General features: G+C 41.3%; 1 protein-coding gene across 12 annotated transcripts in view; it reads right to left on the bottom strand.

Moving 5' to 3' along the window:
• The window catches only part of GTF2I (general transcription factor IIi), a 118397-nt gene extending 117313 nt beyond the window's left edge, over positions 1-1084 (bottom strand). For 6 of the 12 annotated variants that reach the window (XM_005877225.2, XM_005877230.2, XM_005877222.2 and 3 more), the window contains exon 1: positions 835-1083. Coding sequence is in view for 4 of the 12 variants with exons in the window: in XM_005877219.2 (XP_005877281.2) it covers positions 835-1084 (250 nt within the window). In the remaining 8 variants the exon portion in view is untranslated. Of the gene's footprint in view, positions 1-834 lie in introns of all 12 variants that reach the window. The other 6 variants (XM_005877219.2, XM_005877220.2, XM_005877226.2 and 3 more) reach the window with 2 other exon arrangements.
• Positions 1085-11239: the final 10155 nt, after the last annotated feature.

Genomic DNA, 11239 nt, shown 5'->3' with positions numbered 1-11239 from the left:
ATCGAGGCCGCGGGGGGCTCCAGCCTCCTCTCTGCGGAGCACCAGCCGGCCTCAGCCGCCGTGCGAGGCTCGCGCTTGCTCTTGTACCCCAGATTCCCTGAAAATTGCGAGACGGGAACACGGCGAAGGCCGGGGAGCCCCCGAGCGGCCCGCCGGCCTCCATGCTCGCCGAGGGATTTCCTCCGCCCTGCACCGCCCGCGGAGACACAAAAGAACTGAGTTTTTTGAGAGCGAGCCTCCGAGGAGACGGTGTGCCCGGACTTTGGACGGGGGAGGGGGTGGGACTCTTCGGTGCCCCCCAGAGGCTTTGCTCACGTGTCTACACTCGACATTTAGAAAGAAAAGTTGAGAAAAAGCCATGGAGCGGGAGCAGATAACCTGATTTGTAGCCAGGTTCGTTCTGTCAACCACTAAGGCTTTCGACTCACATCCATCACCCCCGCCCCCCCAGTTTTTTCTTTTGCTTCTCAACTTTCATTAGCTCATGAATTTCCAGAAGGCTGAGACATTACTGTACACTTACAGTTTAGAAACTTTGAGATTTCAGACGTGAATGTAAAGCGCAAAGTCGAGTGGTTTTGTGATTTCCCTCCCCATGGGGGATTCAAGCCACGCCGGCCATCCTTCCCCTCCCCCTCCTCCTCGGTAGGCGGCGACCACATCGTCTTTTCCAGCCTCCGTCGCTGGCAAGAAAACTTTCCAAACAGCCATTCTTTTGATGTACAGCGGTCCCCCTTATCCGCGGGAAACACCTTTCCAGACCCCGCGATGGACGCCTAAAACCCCAGATAGTACCAAGCTCTCGATGGACGGATTTCTCCTCTGCATACATACCTTCCTCCTTAACCCACTGCACCTCTGGGGGAGATGTGGCAGCAGCTTCTTCAACAGCAGGCACAGCCCCTACAGTAGTTCCTACATTTCTCAGCCCAAACCTATTCCTGAATCTGTGCAACCAGCCCTTACTTGCAGTAAATGGCTTGGTGTCCCTCCTCTCAGAGGATCCCTCGCTCAAGTCTTTGTACAGGCTCAGTGCCTTCTGGCGCAGCACCGTGCTGTCAACCGGAACGCATTTTCTGTTCATGTCTTCCACCCACACACTCAATGCCTTTTCCATCTTAACTAAGCCCTTGTCACGCACTGTAGCCGTAACTTTTGCAGTCTGAGGTGCAACCGCAAAGCTAGCACGGATTTCTCTTTCCTTCTTCACGATTTCACGGATAGAAGACTCGTTCTTACTGTAGATCTTAGCCACCTCGGCATAGGATTTTTTTTCTTTCCTTATCAAGTCAAGAATTTTCACCTTTTCGCTTAAAGGGAGCACTTGGCGGCTTCTCTTTGGCATCTCTGAATTGCCAGCATCACTACTCTTGCGCCTCGGGGCCATTATTAAGTATAAAAAAAAAAAAGAAAGAAAGAAAAGGTTACTTAACACCAGCACCGAGATACCGAGACCGTCGATCTGATAAGGGAGACCGCTACAAAGTGACTCATGGGCGGGAGCCTCTAGCGTAGAGACGCTAGACAAAGCATTAGAAAGTGAGTTGTTAGACAAAAGTTCATTTAGTCACGATTACCCTTGTCATCATTCAAAAATTTTGTTTGGGAGATAGTTCCCTGCTTCTGTGAATTTGTTTAAGGCTTCAGAATGGAACTGTGCTCCTTCTTCATGAACGACTCCAACTTCTTTGATGTTGAAACACGTTTCTAAAACTCTTAAATCCTAAGCAGTTTCTAAAACTTTAGCTGGTTTTGAATTGCCTCTAGACATAAACCTGGCCCTTTGGGGACAATGAACAGTACTGTATATAGAATGGTGTGTGGTTTAAATAGCAAGTGAAAGCCAAGCCTTTTTCTCAGTGTACTGATTGATGTTGATGGGTGTAACCCTCAAATTTATGTCCATAACAGTGATTTACAACCTTTTTCATCTCATGACATATATAAATTAATTACTAAAATTCTGCAGCACACCAAAAAAAAGCATACTCTTTTTTTTTTTTGGTTAATCTGACCAAAAAAATAGATATAATTTGATTCAGTCACACTGGATGGCTATGATGGTGTTGGCTGTTGTCATTTTTTAATTTGACAATCTAAGGGAAAAGTTTCCTGGCTAAATAGTCAGGTATTAACATGTTTTAAAAATTGGCACACTAGTGTGACATAGCACACCAGTTGAAAATTGCTAGTCTCTAGTCATTAAATATGCTTTTCAGTCTTCCCTAAGGCCTGGCTCACTATCCTGGCTGTTATTGGTATACTTGTTGCTATTTGTTAGCCAATTTCTCCCTCACCTCATTGGTACGGATACTTTGTTCATTGTGATCATGTTATAAGCCACTTTGGATACCATCTCTCAGCACAGCCACTTATTTTTTCCACACAGGATTGAATTGATGTCTTTTGGGTTGAGCAACAAATGAAAAGGAAAATTATTGATTTGTGTTTAAGAATGGTATAGAATGGAATCCTCCTTTGTTTAAATCATATTCAACTTACTTTAGAATAGCGGTTCTCAACACAGGAGTCGCCTAAGACCATCGGAAAACACATATATAATTACATATTGTTTTTGTGATTAATCACTATGCTTTAATTATGTTCAATTTGTAACAATGAAATTGGGGGTCACCACAACATGAGGAACTGTATTAAAGGGTTGCGGCATTAGGAAGGTTGAGAACCACTGCTTTAGAATAACATTCAACATAACAAGATATGTGTACCATGACTAAGATTGTAGGAAGAGCAAGTTCAAAGCTCTTTATTCATTCTCACTTCAGTGCACAGATAACAACAGGTAGCAGAATCTTGCATGTTATTTATTTCAAATTATTCCAAATATTTCTGTTGTTTATTTTTTATTTATTATATCTATGTTGATTTCAGAGAGGAAGGGAGAAAGAGAGATAGAAACATCAATGATGAGAGAATCATTGACTGGCTACCTCCTGAATGCCCCCCACTGGGAATTGAGCCCACAATCCTGGCATGTGCCCTCACCGAGAATCAAACTGTGACCTCCTGATTCATAGGTCGACATTCAACCACTGAGCCATGCCGGCTGGACTCTGTTGCTTATGTTTAACCTAGTGTATGTAATCCTGCAGATAAGTGCCCGTATAATATGACACTTCCATTCTATTGTATACTTGGGAATCAAAAGCCAAGTCAAACTAGTCTAGACCAGGCTAGAGATGAACTTAAATCAAATGTGAGCTCTCCCACCAATTCAAATTCATCTTCACATAGACTCTGAACTTACAGTCATGTTGACTGCTTTTAAAAAACAAGGGATCTGGGCCCTGGTTGGGTAGCTCAATTGGGATCCTTCCAATACACTAAGGTTTTGGGTTCAATCCCCAGTCAGGACACATATAAGAAGCAACCAATGAATCCATAAATAAGTGGAACATTAAAATACCAACAGCATATTTCACAGACCTAGAACAAACTCTCCAAAAATTCATATGGAATAAAAAAAGACGCTGAATAGCAGCAACAATCCTGAGAAAGAAGAAAAAAGTTGGAGGAATCACAATACCAGATATCAAACTATATTACAAAGCCACTATTCTCAAAACTGCCTGGTACTGGCATAGACCAATGGAACAGAACAGAGAACCCAGACATAGACCAATGGAACAGAACAGAGAACAGACATAGACCAATGGAACAGAACAGAGAACCCAGAAATCAACCCAAGCCATTATGCTCAATATTTGACAAAGAAGGCAAGAACATACAATGGAGTCAAGACAGTCTCATCAAAAAATGGTATTGGGAAAATTGGACAGATACATGCAAAAAAATGAAACTAGAACACCAACTTACACCATACACAAAAATAAACTCAAAATGGATAAAGGACTTAAATGTAAGATGGGAAACCATAAAAATCTTAGAAGAATCCATAGGCAACAAAATATCAGACATATGTTATAGAAATATCTTCACCTGTACAACTCGTAGGACAATGGAAACTAAGAAGAAAATAAATGAGACTACATCAAAATAAAAAGCTTCTGCATAGCAAAAGAAACCATCAACAAAACAACTGCATGGGAGAACATATTTGCCAATGTTATCTCCGATAAGGATTTAATCTCCAAAATTTACAGGGAACTCATATAACTTAACAAAAGGAAGATAAGCAATCCAATCAAAAAATGGGCAAAGGACCTAAATAGATGCTTTTTGAAAGAGGACATATAGAAGGCCAAGAGACATATGAAAACATGCTCAAAATCACTAATTATCTGAGAGATACAAATCAAAATGACAATGAGATACCATCTCACACCTGTCAGAATGGCTATCATCAACAAAACAACAAATGACAAGTGCTGGAGAGGATGCAGAGAAAAAGGAACCCCCAAACACTGCTGGAGGGAATGCAGACTGGTGCAGCCACTATGGTAAACAGTATGGAGTTTCCTCAAAAAATTAAAAATAGAACTCTCATTTGACCCAGTGATCCCACTTCTAGGAATATATCCCAAGAAGCCAGAAACACCAATCAGAAAGGATATATGCACCCCTATGTTCATAGCAGTACAATTTATAATAGCTAAGATTTGCAAACAGCCTAAGTGCCCATCAGTAGATGAGTGGATTAAAAAACAGTGGTACATCTATACCAAACATGTCAAATTCAAAGGCTAACATGGGCCAAATAACAAGATTTAAGTTTATGCTGAATACAAAGGGCTGAAATAAATGAGTAATTGTTAACAAAATAATAGAACATTTTAATAAAAATTAATATTTTTTCTTGAACATTAACTTACCAGACACTGAATAACTGTACAAATTAATAAGCGTAATGCAAATAAACCTATTTTTCTTGTTCTCTGAAAGCGAAATATTTCCCATTGTGCACACTAAACAGGTCAGTACAAGACTAATGACATGGCAATTGGCTGCTAAAATATTTGCTGCTAGTATTAGTGAAGAGAAGTAGTGCGCCTGTGCATAAGGGGCGTAAGGAAAATGAATGCAACATGATTATAGTAATCAGTCATTAGCGAACATTGTAGTTCATTATTAATAACTAGTGGCCTGGTGCATGAATTCGTGTACATTGAAAGGAGATTAATTAGAAGAAATATTTTAATATCACTATTCACCCTTTATAATAGAAGTGTCAACCAAATTCATGATCGACAATGACAGATAGAAACACACGCGTGCGATTGGTGCCAGCGAAAGCTTTATATATAATATATAGATAGCCTTGCTTAATTAGAGCTGCTTTCTGACTTAGTGCTCTCTCTCTCTCTCTCTCTCTCTCTCTCTCTCTCTCTCTCTCCCCCACCCTCCCCCTCTCTCATCAATAAATAAAATTTAAACTAAAAAACAACAACAACAAAAACCAAGGGTCCTGAAGAATAATTATCCTCTCCTTGGGTTTTCAGTACTTGGTGTCAGGAGTGGACCTTCTCCATTATCATGTGACCCACACAGAATAGAAACCCCTGACCACCCATTCTGACAGAACTACACTTACACCACTTGGTCAAGGTCATTGTTGAGATCATTTATGGCAGTGGTCCTTTTAAAGATGCTCTTTCAAATCCAAACTGAATAATCTTTTTGCCACTCTACCATATAGTTTAAATTGCCCAAAACCATAGTTGAGAAGCTCTTGACACAATTATTTTTTGCAACAAATCAGTATTTTGATAAATACTAAACAGAACTCTTTTTCCAACACTTCCTAATGCAGTCCCAATATGTTCTGAGTTCAATTTATTGGTTTTTCTTTATAGTATATATAATGTGATATAAAATATATATCATTTGTAAGATAGCAGTTTGATCTTTTAGATCAATGTTCCCAGTTAGGATTTGTATGCCTAATTTCCATCACATGGGTAGGGTTACAGTAACATCTTTGGCTGTTAAATAGTGTCTGGACTTCAGGAGGTAACATCTTTGTTATTATTACAAGGATGCTTTTTTAACCGATTACTAAACACTGTTTTTGAACAGTTTTTGTTTGGATAATAATATTCAGATCATATTTAGAATCCTGGATAAATGACCTCTTCCAAAGATAGAGAGAAAATAAATCCAACTTATAATTTATTCATAATAATTAATAATGTAGAAGTGATCTAAAGAGACCTTCCAGCTCTTACTATACCTTTTGTGCAAATATCTGCCCTATGCAGTAAACCTAATCATGTAATACCAGTTGAAATAGTTTTATTTGTTGAGTTAACCAGATTTAGATGAACATTATTTCCTATTTAGTATTATGATTATATTTTTGTGATTGTTCTGTAACTTAATTTTTAAAAAGTAAAATCTCTGTAGTATTTTCTCTGCCTCCCTCAAGGATTTGGGGGATCAGGTGATATGCAAATGAAAGTACTTTATAAACTCTTAATTAAATGTTATATAAATATTAGGTGTAATAAGTTAATATTCAAAACATTATTTACAAATATCTTATGAACAAAATGTCCATGTTTTGTTTCTTTTTCTTCTTCTCCTTCTTCTTTTTTCTTTTTTGTTAATCCTTACCCAAGGATATTTTTTCCATTGATTTTTTTTTTTTTTTTTAGAGAGAGTGCAAGGGAGGAAGGGGGAGCGAGAGAGAGAAAAACATTGATGTGAGAGAGACACATGGATTGGTTGCCTCCCGAATTCACCCCTACTGGGCTGGAAATAAAACCTGCAACTCAGGTACCTGCCCTTGACCTGTAATCAAACCCAAGCCACTGAGCCACACCAGCCAGGGCTCCATGTTTCATTTCTTTTTTAAAAATATATTTTTATTATTTCAGTGAGGAAGGGAGAGGGGGAGAGGGATAGAAACATCAATGATGAGAGAGAATCATCTATCGTTTGGCTGCCTCCTGCACTGGGGATCGAGCCCACAACCTGGGCATGTGCCCTTGGCTGGAATGGAACCTGGGACCCTTCAGTCCACAGGCCGACACTCTATCCACTGAGCCAAACCAGCTAGGGCTCCATGTCTCATTTCTAACTAAAAAAATATCTTGCTCATTTTAAAATTTTACTTTAAACATTTTTCTTTTATTATTTCCAATATAAACTTAACGTTCTGTTTCTTTTCTTTTCTTTTTTAAAAAATCCTCAACCAAGGATATGTTTATTGATTTTAGGGAGAAGGGAGGGGGAGAGTAACATTGATGTGAGAGAGAAATATCAATTGTTGCCTCCCTGACAGGGAAATGAACCCACAACTTTCTTGGTGTAAGGGACAATGCTCCAACCCACTAAGCCACCCTGCAGGGGCAAAGTTCTGTTTCTTTATTCTTTTTTTTTTATTAAAAATTTTTCCCAATTACAATTTTCACTTCAAAATTACTTTGTATTAGTTTCAAGTGTACCGCATAGTGGTTAGGCAATCATATACTTTACAAAGTGTGCCCCTCAATATTTCCAGTAGGTTTCTTGGGTTTTTTTGTTTTGTTTTGTTTTTAAGAGTGAGGAAGACAGACACCCAGCAAGTGTGTGGCTCGGTGGTTGAGCATCTACCTATGAACCAGGAGGTCAGGGTTTGATTCCCAGTCAGGGCACACGCCCAGGTTGCGGACTCGGTCCCCAGTGTGGGGCATGCAGGAAGCAGCCGATCAATGATTTTCTCTCATCCCTTCCTCTCTGAAATCATAGAAATGAGTTCATGCTATGCATATTATTCTTTTTTTAAAATATGTTTTTATTGATTTTAGAGAGAGGGGGAGAGAAATATGGATGAGAGAGAAACATCAACATCTATCAGCTGCCTCCTGGATGCCCCGCACTGGGGATGGAGCCATTAACCCAGGCATGTACACTGACTGGGAATCTAACCGGTGACCTGCTGGTGCCTGGGTCGATGCCCAACCACTGTGCTATACTGGCCGGGCTATGCATATTATACTTATCAGTTTCCTAATGATGGATATTTAGGTTGTTTTGTTGTAGGCAGCAGGAATAGCACCAGGTGTTAGACCAGTGGGGTCAGACCAAATTTTGGTTTAGCAACCTTGGTACTTGGGTTCTGGCTAAGAAAGAATTCAGAGTCCAGACCCTAACTGTAAGAGAGCATTTATTGGGTAAATTACAGAGGTAGAAAAAGTAATTCACAGGAGAAATTGGTTTAGGAAACAAGTTATAGAGGTGAAGGAAGGGTCCTTGGAGCTTGGAAGTGAGGAAGCTAATGGTAACTTGCCTGGGGCAGGGAGGGGGAGAAGGGAAGGGAAAAGAAAGGCACAGGTGTGCTCCCTGCAGGGAGAGTGCAGTGGGTCCTTCCTTCTAAGGGTTTTAAGGGCGGAGATTTTAGGGGAGGTCCCAGGGGAAGATCTCAATAGAATATTCAGTAGCTTTCCAGGTGTGTCCATTTAGGGTTGTGGTCTCCACCGATGGATTTAAAAATATACTCATAAAAATGACCTTGGAGGAGGTCATTATTCCATGCAGCTGGTTCTGACCTCTGCCATGCTGATGTTGTTTGCTTATCTGGGCCTGGAGCTGAAATACACCTTGAGGCCTAGGTGTTATCTCTAGGAAGGAAAGGCCAGGGGGTCCAAACCTCATGACCAGGGATATGCTAGGGGAGGAAAAGTTACCCTGGGGGCAAGGTCCCCCCCCTACGATTGATTGTCCATTGCTAGGCACCTGAGGCTTTCCATTCTGGTGACCTTCTGTGCCTGGCCCATCATTCTTGCTCTGCTCATATCTGTCTAACTGCCTACAACAGTTTCTTCTATTTTTGCTACATTATTGCTTGGCATGTTTTTATGAGTATTATTTTTAAAGTAAATTCTTAGTAAAATTATCACAAAGCATCTGTGCACCTAAAATGTTGATGCACATTGCCAATTTACCCTCCAAAAAATTGCACCACTGTTAATTCTGGTGGAAAGCAGCATTTTTTAGCAGTTTTGATATATGTATTAGTTATGAAAAATTAGGTATCTTTTCACATTTTTATTATCCATTTGCATTTATGTTTCTGCAAACAATATTTCATTTTCACAATTAGATCCTATGTGGTTTTCCCTTATTCTCTTGTATAAGTCCTTTATAAATGAAAGAAAATCGCCTTTTGTTTGTTATGTTTGTTACAAATATTTCCCTGGTTTGCCTTTTGACTGTGACATCTTTTTTTTTAAATATATTTTTATTGACTTCAGAGAGGAAGGGAGAGGGAGAAAGAGATAGAAACATCAATGATAAGAGAGAATCATTGATTGGCTGCCTCCTGCACGCTCCCTACTGGGGATTGAGCCTGCAACCTGGGTATGTGCCCTTGACTGGAATCGAACCTGGGACCCTTCAGTCCGCAGGCTAATGCTCTGTCCACTGAACCAAACCAGCTAGGGCTGTGACATCTTTTTTATGTTATTGTTATACTGGTTTCATTTTTACATAGTCAAAGTTATCATTTTTTTTATGTCTTCAGTATTGTAAAATCAATGGTGAGAAAAGCCTACCTTACATCAAGATAGATAAAGAGAGACAGACATATCCTATATAATAAAACCCTAATATGCAAATTGACCAAATGGCGGAACAACCGGTGGAATGACTGACCAGTTGCTTTGATGCACACTGACCACCAGGGGCAAACACTCAACATAGGAGCTGCCCCCTGGTGCTCAGTGCCCTCCCACAGGGGGAGAGAGGTTCAGCCAGAAGCCAGGCTCGTGGCTGGCGAATGCAGTGGTGGCAGCGGGAGCCTCTCTCTCCTGCCTCTGCAGCAGCACTAAGGAGCAGTGAGCCAAGCCGTGAGGAGTGAGCAGGCGGGTGATTAGGAGCGAGGGGTCCTGGATTGCGAGAGGCGCAGGCTGGGCTGAGGGACCTCCCTCCCTTCACTAATTTCGTGCATCGGGCCTCTAGTATATTATATGCATGTATACACAACACACACATATTCTTTTCACAGCAAGATTTCTACATTTCTCTATCTCTAGCATCTTCCTTGTTTGGGGGAGCTGTCTGGGACTTTCCATTTCAGGGGCCCTTTAAGGCTCTGCCTCGAGGTAAGCCATGCACTCCTGCTCCAGGGGCATCCTTTTCTGCGTCCCCTCTTGGAGCGGGGCAGCCGCCTATGACTTGCTTGCTTTCCAGCACAGAACCCGCAAGCTCATCACTTCCCTGGCTGCCTCGGGGCCATCGTTTCCCAACCCAGAGTGAAAGTCCTCCTCTACCCTGCACCTGGAACTCCAGGCTTCCCGCAGGCTCCCAACACCACTTATCACTTCTTTGATGCCTGGGATTGCAGTGGCTCTGGGAAGCCCAAGAAATCCCAGGAGCAGGCACATGGCCAGTGGAGTGTTTTGGTGGGTACTTATGTACTGGTTGAGGGGAGTGGGGAAAAGGACCCATGATCCTCCTGAATCCTGCTGCAATCTCAGGCACCTAGTCAACTAGTGGGGAAATGCCTACTTAGGCATTTTCATACAGCTTTGAACAAAAGCCAGGTTGGACCTTCTGGCAACTCGGTTCCTCAGTATAAACTCTGAATAGATATTCTGACTTTATAGTTCAGTCTTTGTGACTTGCTCAGGAGTTACCCTCCCCATTTACGCCGCTATAAAAAAGAAGGAACTTTTACCATTTGCAACAGCATGGATGGAACTGGGGAGCATTATGCTAAGCGAAATAAGCCAGTCGGAGAAAGATAAATATCACATGATCTCAGATCATATTAGGACTAGCATCAGTGGGCCATAAAACTGGAGAATGCCAGAACCGGAAGTTCCCTGAGAGCAGTAATGTTCAACCCTTGTTTCAACAGGTGAGGAAACAAAACAAACCCAGAGGGACGGGGTTATGTATGAGCTGCCATTAGGTAACGTGAAACTAAACCCAGAGTAGGAACAAGGGCTTTTGACTCTCAGTTCAGTGATCTAGCTGTTAAAATGTGCTTCTGGCCATAACCGGTTTGGCCTAATGGATAGAGCCTCGGCCTGCAGACTGAAGGGTCCCAGGTTCGATTCCCGTCAAGGGCATGTACCTTGGTGCGGGCATATCCCCAGTAGGGGGAATGCAGGAGGCAGCTGATCTATGTTTCTCTCTCATCAATGTTTCTAACTCTCTATCCCTCTCCCTTCTTCTCTGTAAAAAATCAATAAAATATATTTTTAAAAAACATAAGGTAAAATATAGGTCCTAATTTCTAAATTGTATTATTCTGGGTGGTACCATGAAGTAAAATATAGAGCACAATTTTTATCTGCTCTACTAATCACTTGGAAAAGAGGAGAAAACAAGT

Source organism: Myotis brandtii, unplaced genomic scaffold (genome assembly GCF_000412655.1).
Source record: "Myotis brandtii unplaced genomic scaffold, ASM41265v1 scaffold510, whole genome shotgun sequence".
Lineage (NCBI taxonomy): Eukaryota > Metazoa > Chordata > Mammalia > Chiroptera > Vespertilionidae > Myotis > Myotis brandtii.
This window is presented reverse-complemented; position numbering and strand designations above follow the sequence as displayed.